Raw genomic sequence first — 16,584 nt, 5'->3', positions numbered from 1 at the left:
GACCAAAAGGAGCAGCTCCAAATGAAAAGAATATAGACAAATTGTAGCAGTTATTTTTTACAGACGATCTATCAGAAATTGTTGTGACGTACACAAATTGTGAAATAGGCTTAAGAAAGCTCGCTTTCGTTCTGAACAACGTTATCTTCAACAACAAACCTCGTTGAAATTCGCGCTTTATTAGGATTGCTTTATCTCAGTGATTTCTTGAAATTTTCAAATCTTACGACCAACGATTTATGGTCTAAGCAGTTTGGTCCGCCTATTTTTAGAGTTACGATGTGCAAAAATCGTTTTGAATTTTTAATATCTTAGGTTTGATAATAAAACCACAATATTAACAAGAAAGGCAACAGACTTTTCTGCTGTTAGAGAAGTTTGGGACATCTTCGAGGGCCGGTGTAGACCGATGTACACCTGTTCGAATATGTCACCACTGATGAAAGTTTGTTAGGTTTTAGAGGTAGATGTCTATTTAAAATGTACATTCCTAATAAACCTGACAAATATGGGCTTAAAATAGTAACAATGTGTGATGCCAAGTCATATTATATGTGTTAAGCCAATCCGCACGTGGGAAAAGAAGTCCGTTGTTCACAATATTCAATTCCAACACAATATGTACTGCATCTTACAAGTGATATATATGGAACCAATAGGAATTGCACCATGGATAAATGGCTCACTTCGTATCAAGTATCGAAAGTGTTAAGAGAAGAAGACCTGACTGTAGTGAGAATGCTTGGAAAAAACAAGCCAGAAATACCACGACAACTAGTTGAAACAAAAGGAAAATAAGTTTAATCATCTCTATTTGTTTTTGATGAGAAAAACACTTAAGAGTCATTTAGTGCCAAAGTGTAGATGTAATTGGATTTATCGAAAAGGATTGGCCCTTACTCAAAATACTGCCCACGAGTGGGTCTGAGTGGGTCTGACTTTATTCAGTCTCCAGTATGTGGACAATAATATATCTAGGAAAACATAAATGTAGATCTCTAGGAAGTCGGGCAACTAACTAATTAAAATATCGACAATATTCTCAAATATTGAACAATTGTTTCCTTGAAACGTAAAGTAATGCATTAATAGTAATATACAATCACATTATTATTTCAAAAACCATTTCTCCAAGTGTACCTTTATGGCTGACATCGATTTTGTAGCAATCATTTAGCGAGAAACGTTCCTTTTAATGTATCAAAATTCTTTAGCCTCGGTCTCTCTCTTTCTCGGATAATATTCCATCATTTAAATCCGAAATCCGTTGAAAAGTTTTTGCTCAAACCTGGGGTAAAATTGTGAATATTCAGTGAACAGAAATAATGGAGCGACATGGAGGTGACATAACGATAGATGTGAATAATAAGAAGAAGACAGATAAAATATCTCTAAGTTGTATGCTTTACCTAAAATTTTAATGCAGTCACTGTTCATTTACAGTTTGTGTATGATGGAAGTACGTACATTCAAAACTAAAAGTAATCAAGATTTTCAATAATTAAAAATAATTTTAGAAATCAGTTGTAACCAGGACTGGAATGTAATAAAATTGTAAAAAAACTAAAAAGATTGATATTTATTGTTAGTTCTTTAAACAACAAATAAGGCTACTTGTTATGTGATGCAACTTTGGGTTAACTAATTGGAATAGAACATAACATTATATTATATGCTATTACTTTTAATAGATGACTTTAATCCAAGAGATCTGACAAAAATATCTACTGAAAAATCAATTGGAGAATTTAGAATAGGGGACAGAAATAAACTGGATCAAAAATTCATAAATTATAAAGCCAGCAGGAAATTATTTATCATGAACACGTATTTTAAGAAAAAAAAACAGGAAGTGGAGTGGATAAGTCCAAATGGTAGAAATAAAAACCAACTATACTTTAATATAACTATACTAGCCAATAAACGGCTGGTAGAAGATGTCAGAGTCTTGAATCGTTTACGTTGAGAACTAGACAATAGACATATTTTTCGGAAGCCTTCTTTTAAACATCAGTCATCCTGACACTAATTAGCTTATTACTCTGGAACTGCAATCAGCATCTGATTCGGATCAGAAAAAGTAACAAAGAAACAACTTTAATCTAGGGATAAGCCACAATAGACCTCTTAGGTCAAGTAGAAAAGTGGTTAAGCGCCCACTCAAATTGAACCTAACCGAACCTAACTTAGCTTATTACTCATCTTCTATTTATGCATGATACCAATTTCAGAACTCTAGAGCCTTGTACCAGCAGATAGTGGTAGATGTCTACACCATGTTTTTGGAGTCACGTGGTAGTCTTTAATAAGTGTTTTACGCCTGAGATTCAATTGTTTACCGTCATACAGAGTATAATTCACTGCTTTAGGTTTTACGCTACATAATCTGAACCTTAAATCACTTTTAAATAGCCCGTTTGACATTGAGCTGATTCCTGCTTGTTTTTTGCAGTAGGTCAGCCCTATTAACTCAGTGTGATATTGTTCCGGACTTATCTAGAGTCTATTTTAGGGTTTCTAAAAGTTATGGCTACTTTACTATATATGCAAGGTATATTGTATTGCATAAATCTCTTATTGATACATAGAGCTCCATTCTCCTAGTGAAATAGAAATTTTATAGTTTTAAAACTATTAAATAGTACTACATCCAACCTTTCCGCAATTTTAAAATTGTCTGTCTACCAGTTACAACCATACTGCGTAAATTGTATGTTTCCTTTACCATATCCCTCTCATGAGAATATGTTTATTTATAATGGTACCATAGACTAGGCGGGATCTGTAGAAATTCAGACCATAATGGACATTTTCCATAGAAAGCTATTTTTTTGCTAGAATCCCTTCAGGATGTGCCCAATATCGGTAATCACGATATGCGCCAGTTGCAAACCCTGTGCTAAACTTTTTATTTAACAAAATCTGAAAACAATTGAAAATTTCTCATTTTTTTGCTCCTATTTTCGTTTATAATTCGGAAAATATTGATCCTAGAGAAAAAATTATAAGAAGTTAAAAGTTTCTTTATTCAATTTTACACAATATTTCGTTAGCTACACATTGAAAATTTAATGTTTATTGTTGAAAAAATAGCAATAATTGGAAAAAAAGTACAGAAAAATGAAGTTAATCCTTTAAATGTTTTCGACTTTCTAAACTTGACTTACAAGCTCCATATTCCGCCTAGAAAAACTTTTTAATATGTTTAAAACGTGTGCTAAATTTTGTTAAGATCGGTCAGATAGGTCTAAGTCAAGTTTAGAAAGTCGAAAACATTTAAAGGATTAACTTCATTTTTTTGTACTTTTTTTCCAATTATTGCTATTTTTTCAACAATAAACATTAAATTTTCAATTTCTAGCTAATGAAATATTGTGTAAAATGGAATAACGAAACTTTTAACTTCCTATTATTTTTTCTCTAGGATCAATATTTTCCGAATTATAAACGAAAATAGGAGCAAAAAAATTAGAAATTTTCAATTTTTTTCAGATTTTGTTAAATAAAAAATTTAGCTCAGGGTTTGCGACTGGCGCATATCGTGATTATCGATATTGGGCACATCCTGAAGGGATTCCAGCAAAAAAATAGCTTCCTATGGAAAATGTCCAATCCAAAACAGATCCCGCCTAGACTATCATGTCCTGGTCTGGTTATAAATATAAGGTATTAGTTATATAGATTTAGCCATACGACTAACACTTTGTCTAAGGGGAGAATTCACTCATCCCAGATACCTACGGTATTAAAAGGATTAAGCTCTGGTGGGACTCTTTCCGCGTTATCAAGCCCTAGGTATCTCCCAAGAATTTTCGCACACATCTGGACGTCGCGAGGAGTAGGTACAGCTTTCTACATGGCTTTATAGAGATGTTTATTTAGACCCGCTGTTTTATGTTCTCTAGGAGGTTTTGGGGATAACACCAGGGGTAGATAGAATAATAGGTACTGTCTGGGTACTTTCTATTCTCCATTATCTCCTGATTTGTATTTCTAGATATCTGTACTTGGCGATCTTTTAGTTGTATTTAACACGTAAATTATAATTATTGGTGTTGGACATCGCCACATCACTAAGTGTTGTTTGCCTAGTAAGTTTATTAACTAGAATGAGATCCGGTCTATTACGTGCCACTGGTTGGTCTGTGAACACAGTGCGGTCCCAGTATAGCTTGTAGTTGTCATTTTCAAGCATTCTGTCAGAGGCATATTAATAATTAGGAAGATGGTTGATTTAGAGAAGTCCCAGTTTGTCAGCTACTTCTTGGTGGATAAATGCCTGGCAGCCACCGGTATGATGTTGGATGGTTTCTTGGGCTTGGCATCCATACCGGCATTTGTCATTTTGGACTTGAGGATCCTTAACAATGTATTTCAGGTAATTTTTAGTTGGAATATAAGTATCATAATAATCATTTAGTATCATATAAGGTCTTTTTGAGGTAACACATTTATATTGACTTTTCTATGGACGTTTGGTTTTTCATATTGTGCTTTTTAGATGAACTGATGATGCTTTCTGATTAGAGAGCGAAACGTCTTCAAATAAATAGATGAAGTAGCCAACTTCTTTGTCTTTTTCTCCACCTTTTGACCAAAAAACCCACCACTCTTCGAGTGATTCTTATTTATATTGGATTAACGGTCGTACTCCTTTTCTCGATATATATATATATATATATATATATATATATATATATATATATATATATATATATATATATATATATATATACAGGGTGGTCCTTAAGTAATTGTACAAACAGAAACCGTAGATTCTGCACTTAATACGCAATTAATAAATACTGCACTTAATGCAAATAATACGATTTAAGCCAACTTGCTTTAATAAAATATTGACATTAAAAAAGATACAGGGTGTTAAAGTGGAAATTTAAAATTTTATTTTTCGGTATAACTTTTACGTTTGTAAATATTTTTGAACAAAAATTTACAGTTGGATGCTTTTGAGTAGGATAAATTATAATTTCATCCTTACTTTAATGTAACTAATAGAGGGCGCCACATATGCCACATGTGTGGCATAAATTTGCGCTTAACTTTTTTACTCTTTAATCTAGCTCTATTTGTGTTAAAAAATATTAAAGATACATTATTTTTACAAAGAAAAGGTATACTTGTTAGTAACCTGAAATTTCAATCGTTTTCGAGATAAATGCATTTTATATGTCAGCTGCACAATAATTCTTAGTTTGATATTTGTGCGGTAAAGCACTGAATACCTGTAGATAAGCATTAATTCATAGTTTATTCTTAATAAAACAACTTAAAGATGATAATGTAACATCACAAAATGCTTTGTTATGGGTGCTAAATGTCTTATTGGAGAAAAGATATTTCATCTTCTTCTTTAGGTGCCGTGTCTGTATTCAGACGTTGGCCGTCATCATGTTTACAACTTCACTTTGCTATCGCTTCTTAAGTTTCTATAATGGCGTTGTATTACTTTTTTTCTACTTAAAATGCTAAAAACCCAAAATATGTGGTTTATGCAAGATACCACTACATTCTAGAGAAAAGGCAGTTAGAACATATTTAAATACAACTTTTCTGAACGTTGGATTGGTCGTGGTAGTCATATTCCTTGGCAATGCGGTGAGATATTAATCTAATTATTTAATTCATAATTCGAATCAATTCATAATAATCAAAATCCGAAAAGAATACTTATTGTTGATTACGTAAATTGTTTACCAATTTTTATTAGAACCAATAGAAACTAGAGCACAGGTATTGAATAACACATATGTGTCCTGTTTCATAATACTTTTGCTACAAATCTAACCTGAAAGACTCAGCATTTTTACAAAAACATCATCGTTGTCCTAATAACCGATATTGTTATAAATATAGTAAACACACAGGCAATTTAGTTTAGCATAATATTAGTTCGTTAGTAAATCATAATAGTCCATTTGTTCGAGATGTAATTATAGTTACTCGTAAGCTGTAACGTAATCATATAAATAAGTAATGTCATCGATAGGTTATTTCGTATGTATATAAGTAACCAATGAACGAGATACATCACATTATAATACATTATTTAACTTCTGCGACAAATACGTTGTAGTTCCATAATATACCATAAGATTTAGATATGTATCCAAAATAATATATTCATCCATTATACATTATAGCCACCACGTAGCCCCGAATTTAATCCGCTTGATTTTGGTGTATGGGGCGCATTAAAATAACGTGTCTATAAGAATCCCATACACATTTGCAACCAACTATAGGAAGAAATAAATACTGAAGCAGTTTCTTTAGAACCAATGATAATATTTAATATGGGACGATCTTTTATGGAATATATTGACAAATGAATTAAAGAAAATGGTGGACATATCGAACAGTTACTTTGCCAAAAAGTTATGTTATTTAGTTTAACTATTTCTTAATTTGGTTTGTAAACAAAATGTTTTGATTATGACTTTAATTTAACAGAAAACGTTAAATGTTTGATGTAAAATCCTATTATTCTGTTATTTTGTCAAATCCTATTATTAAGTATCCTGCTGGTATATTTATTTTATTTAATATTTCGTTAACTATTAACTTTAGTTAAAGGTATTTTATAACAAAATTCAGAAGTATTAATGTTTTTGTCTATTTTTTCTTCGTTGCCTGGAGTAATTGCCTTAGATCAGAATTATGCAGCTGATTTTTAAAATGCGATTATCTCGAAAACTGTTGAGTTTTGAAGTTATTAACAAGTATACCTTTATTTTTGTTAAAATAATTTATCTTTAATATTTTTTATCCCAAATACAGGTAACTTAAAGAGCAAAAAAGTTAAGTGCAAATTTATACCACATATGTGGCATAAGTGGCGCCCTCTATCATTTACATCAAAGTTTGCATCAAATTATAATTTCTCATATTTAAAAGTACCTATTTTTAAATTTTCATACATAAATGTTTACAAACATATAAGTTATAGCGAAAAATATAATTTTACATAATTTTTAAAAAATATAATATAACACCCTGTATCTTTCTTAATATCACCATTTTATAAAAGCAATTTGGCTTAAGTCGTAATATTTTAAAGTGTAGAATCTACTGTTTCTTTTTGTACAATTACTTAAGGACCACCCTGTATATAATATATATATATATATATATATATATATATATATATATATATATATATATATATATATATATATATATATATATATAGACTTCTTAAACTTGTATGGGATAAACTACCAAACAACAAGAGACGTAGGTAAAGAAAATAATGAAGTGATATCCTACATATCCAGAAAAAAGGCATCAGAAGATGTAACACGTACAAGCCTATCAAAGCAGTTGGATTGAGCAGACAGAAAATATATATTTTTCTAATTTTTGTCTGTACAATGAATCGGAATTATATTTTTAGCCTTATAATACGGCTGAAATTGTTTAGAAATATTTAAATTTTTACCGCCGTGTATCACTTTTTAATTAAGGTAAAATACACGTGGATATTATAAGATATATAAAAATATGCGAGGCAGACAAAAATAAGTATTGCATAATAAATCATCTATAATATCCTTATAGTATCATACCGTTATACTAATACTGTTACATCCTTACCCAAGAAAACACGGTGCACAGAGAAGACAGAAGAAATCCTATTATAACTACACACCTGCTAAACTTATTACAAGAATGATTAAATTTATGAAATATTATTAAACTTAGTGTGATGTTATAAGAGTGATTATTTAAATTTATATATACATATAAATATATTTATTTATATATATATATATATATATATATATATATATATATATATATATATATATATATATATATATATACGGTGTAGGTAAAAGTTTATGGTCGGTATAATAGAATTTAACAGGATATCTAACACAGATATAAAATCATATTTTCAGAGAATAGACAAAGATAACAATCAAAGTGTCGTTACTTTGACGACGCGACGTTGCCAAATAATTTTGTATGAAGCTTTTTTATTGTGGCGTCATAATGCACTTTATTATTTTTATTGAGAATAAGGCACAATGTGACCTTAAAATAAGCTTCTTTTGATGTTTAGATTTCCAATTTGGAAATCGTACTTAAAATACGAAACATTAATAAATTTTATTTATATAAAACGATTTTCGAAGTAGAAATCAAAATGTTAAATAAAACTTATTGTGGCATATTCCCAATAAAAACAGTAAGCTGCCATTTAAATAAATTCGTCCACATTTGATTATCTTAGAACATTGATCAAATGCTAAAAATACTAGAGGGCAAATAAAACCAATAAGTTTGGCAACGTTGAACTTCCACTCTTCTGTTGAATTTATTATGTTCACTAATGCATTTTCGACGATATTAAAGGTGAAACCTAATATAACTTTTTCTTTTTAAACAGGTGTTTCTTACTCCATCTCACGTAAGATCCATACTGACGATAGATTATTACCCAGGTTATATATATATTAAATTTGTTGTATTCTTTAATAGGAATTGTATAAGACCAGGTCAGGACATTGCCTGGTAGTATACTGTATGTATACTGCATACATACTAATGTATATTTTATAATAATATAGCTACAAAACACTTACCTTGAACTTGAAGTTCAAACACACCTTCTGGCTCTGGTCTACCGTTGATAAGGCATATATATTTTGCCGAATCTACCGCTAAAGCGGGTTCGAAAACTATGCTGTAGTCTCTAGCAACGTATAAGCGGGCGGGGTCTGTAAATACTGTCAAAATACCTCTCGAATAGTCAAGCACTATGTTATCGCCTTTAAGAGAGTACCAGGATAACTCAGTAACTAAGGTTAGTTCGTTGGCACCCATGCATTCTAGACTAGCGTTTTCGCCGGCTTTGACCATAAGATATTTGATTCTCAAGGTCGTTACATCTGAAATACAAAAAAAATCGTTAATATCAGTAATTAAGATTTATCCAGGTAAAGTAGATAAAACGACTCGAGGACCACTAAGTTAATCTTAGAGATTTGTTTATTAACATAGATTTTTACAATAAAAGCAGTAAGTAAAATTGTTTGTCTTTAAAATATCAAAAAAATGTAAGATCCAATGACCAAAGTATCAGAACACATATTAGATTGTTTACTGGTGAGATGCGCACATACACAAATACGCGAGCACGAAAACTAAAAACGACATAGTTTTTACAAACTTAATGGCTGGGCGCTAATGAAGGCACAGCTTTCACTGGTACAGGTACTGTCAGGATCGTCAGAAATTTTTTTTATTTGTTGGTTGTTGAGAAAATTGTATTCCAGTGTGTTAGGATACATGCACAGTATATTTTGATATTATTCAGAAATTTTTTTTGCACCCTTTAGAGACTGTTAGTACCTGTAAATCTCTATGTAAAGCGTCATTCTTGATATATAAAGGAGCATTAGTGATTGTTCTTAATGTTTTAGATTAAAATCTTTGCATTTTCATAACATTAGATTTGCTAGCTGATCCTTAGAGCTGCAGACCATAGGACCAAATTGGTTATAATATTACTCTGTATATGAGTAGCTTGTTGTCCATCGATAGGTGTTACTTTTTTCTTAGCATTTAGTTTTTTGTATGAAATTCCTGGTTGCAGTATTTAACCACCCAAAATAATCGCTTCCATGTTAATGGGATGTCACATCCCATGACAAAATGATTGTAAGACAGGGTAACGGAGGGATAAATCTATTACGGACTCATCGCCAGTGGAAATATTAAATCTTTTGTTTCTCATCATTAAGAATATTCATATTAGAATCAGTAAAAATTTGTTCAATTTTACGTCCCAAGGAATCTATTTTTTGCCTCCCCAAAGTATATGGTGGGCATTAAAATTGCCTAAAATACACTACCGAGCATAAAATTAGGGTCCCCCGTAATTTGAATTTATTTTTAGAAATTATTATTCTGTTTTAACTATTTTCGGTTGTAACATAGTTTACTAATGGATTTCTTGAAAAAAAAAATTGTTGTCGTTGTTGTTTCGACAAGCGTTTGAGATAAAAAGGGCCCCTTAGCCTAATTCCTAAAAACCGTTATCAGCACAGTTTTTGTTTCTATGGTTTTAACGTCAATTGTAAATTGTTTGTGTATTGTTATCACTGTCAGTGTATTGCAATGAGCATAAATTCTGTTGTGGCTCCAAGAATTGTGGCGGCGTTAGAAGATGACCACGGTCAGCGCGAAACTGCGAGAAACGTTGGTGTAAGTCTCTCGAGTGTGCAACTAGTACAGCAACGGTACGAAGAGACCGGTCTGCTTACTCGAAGACCTGGTTCAGGTCGAGGCAGGATTACAACAGCTAGAGATGACCGCTTTGTCGTTTCTAGTGCTTTGAGAAACCGAACGGTCACGGCAGTTTCTCTTCGAAATCATCTGCAAGTGGTGAGAAATGTAAACATAAGTGAATGGACAGTTAGGAGACGACTTTATGCTGCTGGTTTATCTTGTCGAACTAGAGTAACTGGACCGCCGCTTTCCCGTGAACAGCGAATTGCCGGATTGAATTTTGCACGAGAACACTTATTTTGGACAATGCCGGTTTTGAGTCGTGTATTGTTTTCCGGTGAATCGAGATTCTGTCTTACGGGCTCAGACAAACGTGTAAGAGTGTGGCGACGTCAAGGCGAGAGATATGCTCAATCATGTGTTGCCGAGCGTCTTCCATTTGGTGGAGGGTCAGTTATGGCATGTGGAGGCATATCATTTGATGCTTGCACGGAGTTAGTCTTTATCGAGAATGGGACATTGACAGCACATAGGTATCTGACACAGATTCTGGAAGACCGTGTTTTACAGTTTATGGTTATAATGCACGGCCCCACACTGCTAGGATAGTTACTGAGTATCTTGACGAGGTTCAAATCACACGATTTGTTTGGCCTGCTCGCAGTCCAGATATTAATCCCATAGAACATGTTTGGGATGAGATGAAGAGACGTTAACGGAGTCATGTGCCGGCCCCCAGAAATTCGAGAGAGCTTCGCGACATATTGGTGCAAAATGTCATCCAAATTTTTAATATTTAGTATATCAAAGGAAAATTCTTCATTTCCATTATTTTTAATAAACTTTAAACGACAAAAACGTTGTTTTCTTTAAGCAATCCGTTAGTAAACTATCAGACAACCAAAAATAGTTTAAACAGAATAATAATTTCTAAAATAAATTCAAATTACGGGGTGACCCTAATTTTATGCTTGGTAGTGTAATACAAGGCTCTTGGATTCGATTGAAGAGTTCAGTTGGACGGGTCTAAGTATAAAAGAAAAAAAAATTACAGATATTAATTTTGTGGAGCTCTTTTATAGTTACTGCTGTTAACTCTAACTTAGTTCTTAGTTGGTACTTTGGTATTATATAAGTTAGGAACATATATGACTCCCCCCTAGTATGGCTAGCAGTTATTTTATTCTTAAAATATGGAATATAGTTTTTTAAGTTATAATAATTATCTTCTTTGAAGTCTCTTGTAATGAATCGGTAAACTAATTTTTCAAATCTAAATTCAGATTTCTGCTTTAATCTGTGCATTCTAAGAATTGCAAGGCAAAACAGACGTTGATAAAGATGTTATTAGAGACATGGGGAATCTAAAATTGCATTCCACATTTTATATCCTTAACTAAGCAAAAATCCTTAGCGAATTGGTTTCTAGTACTCATAAAGTGTATCTTCTTCTTCTTCAGATGCAAATCCAATAATGGATGTTAGCGATCACATTTTCCATTAATTCTCTATTTCTTGCAATATATATAAGAGATTGCGAGATAAAGTGTATACCGGAATAAATAGAAAAGACAGTTAAGATTTGATTTCACGTATAGTGCGTCTGTATATCCGCTTATACGTATTTCACCCTAAAAGGGATCTTCAGAACGGCTACACACAGACGCTCTGAACGTGAAAATAAATCTTTCCTGTCTTGAGAAGCAAGAGACGCACTATACGTGAAATCAAATCTTAACTGTCTTTTTCCTTTTTTTTTGCTTGTTACGGTTTAAATTTAGCTAAATTCTAAAAATACCCATTTAGGTTTCACTTCAGTATACAGTTGAATGTTGTTCTAGTAAGTATCAGCAGAGGTATCGCTCCTCTGATTAGTAGAGACGTGAGTTGCGTCCTGTTTGATAATTTTATTTTTTAATCTACTACTCTAGAATTTTAAGATACGTGAGAGTTAGTGCTATATGGATTTAAGTTAAAACATTGAGTAGTCTGTCGATATCTTCTGTGTACGTTTTAGCAATACAAAGAGGATCAGACGAACAGTGTGCAATTTCGAAGAAATTAATTCTTCCTGGTTTATGTATCTATTACCAGAATTATCGTTGAAGAAAGAAGTAGTGCATTTAATAAGATCTTCTGCTGCATTCACATAATCTTAAGGTAAAGTTTTGGGTTTCTTAGATTTACTTATAGGTTCTTTAAATGGGTTCTGGTCTTCTGTTGTTGAGAGAGTCGTTATTTCTGATGCCGTTCGTTTAGACGATTGAGTGTCAGAAGGTGTTGAAGGTTGATTTTGACTAAGATTATTCATTTTAACGTTATCTGGTTGGACAGGAGTTTGTATGGGATTTAAATAGAATAGAGGAATATTGGTTGTTTCTTCCGACTCTGAACTTCCGACTCTGTCAATTGTTGTGAAGATTGTGAGGAATGATTACTTGGCTAAATATTAGGGATAATTTCAGGTACAATTTAGTTGAGAAGTAGGTGGTGTAATTATGATAGATATTTGTGTGTTTGTATTATTTGTACACTGAGATGCTAGATGTCCTTGCTGTTTACAAATGTAGCATGACTGTTTTTTCCATGAGAAATAAATTCGGTAATTGATTTGTTCATGATTAATTATTATCGACTTAGGATTTTTTTTAAGATCTTAATGAACAATGTAAGTTTAACGTCGGAAGCTCAAGATATGCTTAAATAAAGAGTTAGTTGTTCCTATTCTTAGAAAATCCATTGGAGTTATTTGATAAATGCCAATATTTTGTAGTTCAGCTTCTACAGAGTGTTTCAAAAAAAGGTAACCCCGTCTCTAGGGTAGGTAAAAAACTGAAAAATAATTGGGGTTTGCTTAGTAAAAAATTTTTGTAACGCCATCCGTTTTTAAGATACAGGGCGTTGAAGAAAAATAAAATTTACGCATTTTTTACGATTTTGCCGAAACAACAACGATGGCAACATTGTAATGAAATTTTATACGAATATGTTTTGGAAGCTGATACATCCCACGAATTTGTTTTTATATCTGATTCTCACAGAGGGCGCTAGTTACACGGATCGTACTAAGTATTAGTCAATATAACTTTTTTAAGAGTATAATTATTAATCAAAATTTCAAGTAAACTTAAACACCATTCAATTTTACACGAAAAAGGTACTCTTGGTAAAACTCTATACTGTGTAACGTTTTCGGAATATTTTGATTTGAAAATTATGAAGTAATAATTGATGCTGGTATAAAATAGTTAGTAATTAAATAAAACTCACAAGAAGAAAATTAAATTAATGACTAATAACATAAAATAAAATTCAATTACAGTAAGTGTTCAAAATGCCCTCCGTTTTCGCGAATACACAAGTCTATTCTTTTTTCTAAAGATTCCATTAACCTTCTAAACGGTAGGGGATTAGCTATGATGTCATTAAATTGACGTTGAATTCTTTCTTCCAATTCTTGGCCAGAATTTACCTCTGTAGCATAGACTTTTTCCTTAATATACGACCAAACTGCGTAGTCCAAAGGGTTAAAATCGCATGACCCAGGAGGCCAATGAATCGGAGCTTCTGCACCTCTACCAATCCATCGATTTGGAAAATGATTACTCAACCAATTACGACACCTTCTATCAAAGTGTGGTGGAGTTCCATCGTGCATAAAAAATAAAGATCTTCACTCGTTTAGCGTTAAATCTTCTAATATCTCAAATAAGGAATTGTTTAAAAAATCAAGATACATATCATCAGGTAGAATTAAATTTCCAGGTAGAATATGATAACCTATTAATTTGTTACCTAAAGTTGCTGCACAAACATTAACTTTAAATGAGTGTTGGTAATGTGATACCCTTTTGACTAATGGATTCTTATCACAGCAGTAGTGTGCATTATGGGAGTTAAACATACATTGTCGCGTAAAGGTGGCCTCGTCCGTAAAAAGAATGCATTTTAAAAAATTTGGATTGTGGGCTGTCCTTTGTTGAAATGTTTTACAAAAATCCACTCTAACCGGTAGATCATCTGGCAAGAGCTTTTGGACTTGTCTGTAATAATAAGGATGTAATTATGTTCTTTCAGTATCCGCCAAGTACTTGAAAATAAAGTATTTGTTTGTTTTGCTATATTCCTTACCCTCACTGTTGGATCTTGATCAAGTAAATTTAAAATATTATTTTCTTTATTAATTGTTCTTGTTGTTCTTGGTCTACCAGAATTTATTTTATTTGGTCTCACATTCCCAGTTTCTCGACAACGTCGTCCAACGGCTCTAAATGTTTTTTTACTTGGTAAGTTTTATCTAGGAAACTTTTCTGCATAACGTGTCACAGCTGCACTAGAACATCCTAAACATTCGCCTAAGGTTAATAACATGTCAGTGTATTCAACATTTGAGTACATTTTGATTTGATTTTACATATAACAAGGTTTCAAAACTCTAATTATTGTTGATTTATCGTCATAACAATCAATAAATGTCAGATTTCGATGGTACACTTGGAGAAAATAGAGGTATACCTATTAGAACTTTATTATTACTACCAGCATCAATTATTACTTCATAATTTTCAAATCAAAATATTCTGAAAACGGTACACTGTATGAGTTTTACCAAGAGTACCTTTTTCGTGTAAAATTGAATGATGTTTAAGTTTATTTGAAATTTTGATTAATAATTATACTCTGAAAACAGTTATATTGACTAATACTTAGTAAGATCCGTGTAACTAGCGCCCTCTATGAGAATCAGATATAAAAACAAATTCATGGGATGTATCAGCTTCCAAAACATATTCGTATAAAATTTCATTACAATTTTGCCAGTAGTTTCGGCAAAATCGTAAAAAATGCGTAAAATTTTTTTTTCTTCAACGCCCTGTATCTTGAAAACGGATAGCGATACAAAAATTTTTTACCAAACAAACCCCAATTATTTTTCAATTTTTTACCTACCCTAGAGACGGGGTTACCTTTTTTTGAAACAGCCTGTAAAATACTATGAGGTATTATTGGGCAGACAATAGAAATTATCAGTCTTTCTCTTGGTGTGTCTAACTTTCTAGCTTGGATACGTTCGTCATTGATTACTATTGTTCCATTATCTGTTCCTAAAAAATCTGCGACTGTTTCTTTAGTAGGTAGTAAAATATATGCAAATACGATCATTTATCATCCTGGAAATAGCGAGAGTTTTATTAGGGTCAATTTTAGTTGCTATGGCATTTAAATAATATTCAATTTTGGTATTTGGAAGTAAATTAAACAAAACGGATTGTTTTTGGATTGCGAATATTTTTTGTTAGATTGGTTTACAGCAGTAGAGTATAATTTTGATGTGTTTGACGGAGGAGTAACATGTTGAGAATTAGTAAGTCCAGAAATTTCTTCCCCTGGATCCTGCATATTGGGTATACGTTACCTGATTGCGGCCCTCCTACTTAAACAGGATCATTAGTAATTAAGCAAATTAATTAAACTTATGTTGATATTTCTGGTCGTTGTTTGTTATTTGTTGATTAGGTATTAATAAAAAGATGGTCTAACTTACAGTAAAACTTGTCCAGAAACCACTTTACTAAATTACAAATCGTGATATTTCTTTTAACTTTTGCTGATATTTTATGTCGACATTTATCGACATTTGGGTTAATAATAAAATATTATATTCTTACCTTTAATATGTTTTATCTTTTTAATACTTTTATCAGTCCAGACACCTTCGGTTTTAATATTAGCGAAGTTAATTTAAATTAAATTTATCTGAGATATATATCCAGGAGCACCGCTAGCGAATATAAAAGGATAATTAAAACAATGAGCCCTTCGGGCAAAAATAAACTCAGGGCAAAGTATTAACGCTGTTTTCGGTTAGACTTAATAAATTGGGAAACTGCTGCAAAACAAACTCACTCTATCACCGAAACTGTACACATTTAAGTCCCAAATTCATAAATAATGCCATTGAAACGAATAAAATTTGACGGGAGTAATAAAGAATTATTGACTTGACTTGCCAATATAAAAATTTTCATTGATGAACTTTGTGTAATGGATTTTATTAAATTTGCGTAATTTATGAAATACATAAAAAGCATATTTTATCATGATTAGCGTATTTGCTGATGTATGTAATGAAGTTGTTCAGTATAAGCGTGGCATTTTTTCTCCTACTCCGGAAGCGTTGAATTCAATACTAAATGTGGTTCACTATGAGAGTGGGGGTTCTCGGTGAACTGTTGGAGAATACAAGAAAGGCAGTCATCTACGTCATCCTTTTATTAAAGACGTTTCGTGTATTAATTCATACACATTATCAGTTCATTTACAAAA

General features: G+C 32.0%; 1 protein-coding gene across 2 annotated transcripts in view; it reads right to left on the bottom strand.

Moving 5' to 3' along the window:
* The window catches only part of LOC140451851 (putative receptor-type tyrosine-protein phosphatase mosPTP-1), an 850,513-nt gene that overhangs the window by 268,064 nt on the left and 565,865 nt on the right, over positions 1 to 16,584 (bottom strand). For both annotated transcript variants that reach the window (XM_072545757.1, XM_072545758.1), the window contains exon 2: positions 8,610 to 8,915. In XM_072545757.1, the coding sequence (XP_072401858.1) occupies positions 8,610 to 8,915 (306 nt within the window). The remainder of the gene's footprint in view (positions 1 to 8,609; positions 8,916 to 16,584) is intronic.

The sequence above is a fragment of the Diabrotica undecimpunctata genome, chromosome 10 (assembly GCF_040954645.1).
Source record: "Diabrotica undecimpunctata isolate CICGRU chromosome 10, icDiaUnde3, whole genome shotgun sequence".
Classification (NCBI taxonomy): domain Eukaryota; kingdom Metazoa; phylum Arthropoda; class Insecta; order Coleoptera; family Chrysomelidae; genus Diabrotica; species Diabrotica undecimpunctata.
The sequence above is the reverse complement of the archived record's forward strand: the minus strand, read 5'-3'. Positions and strand labels throughout refer to the sequence as shown.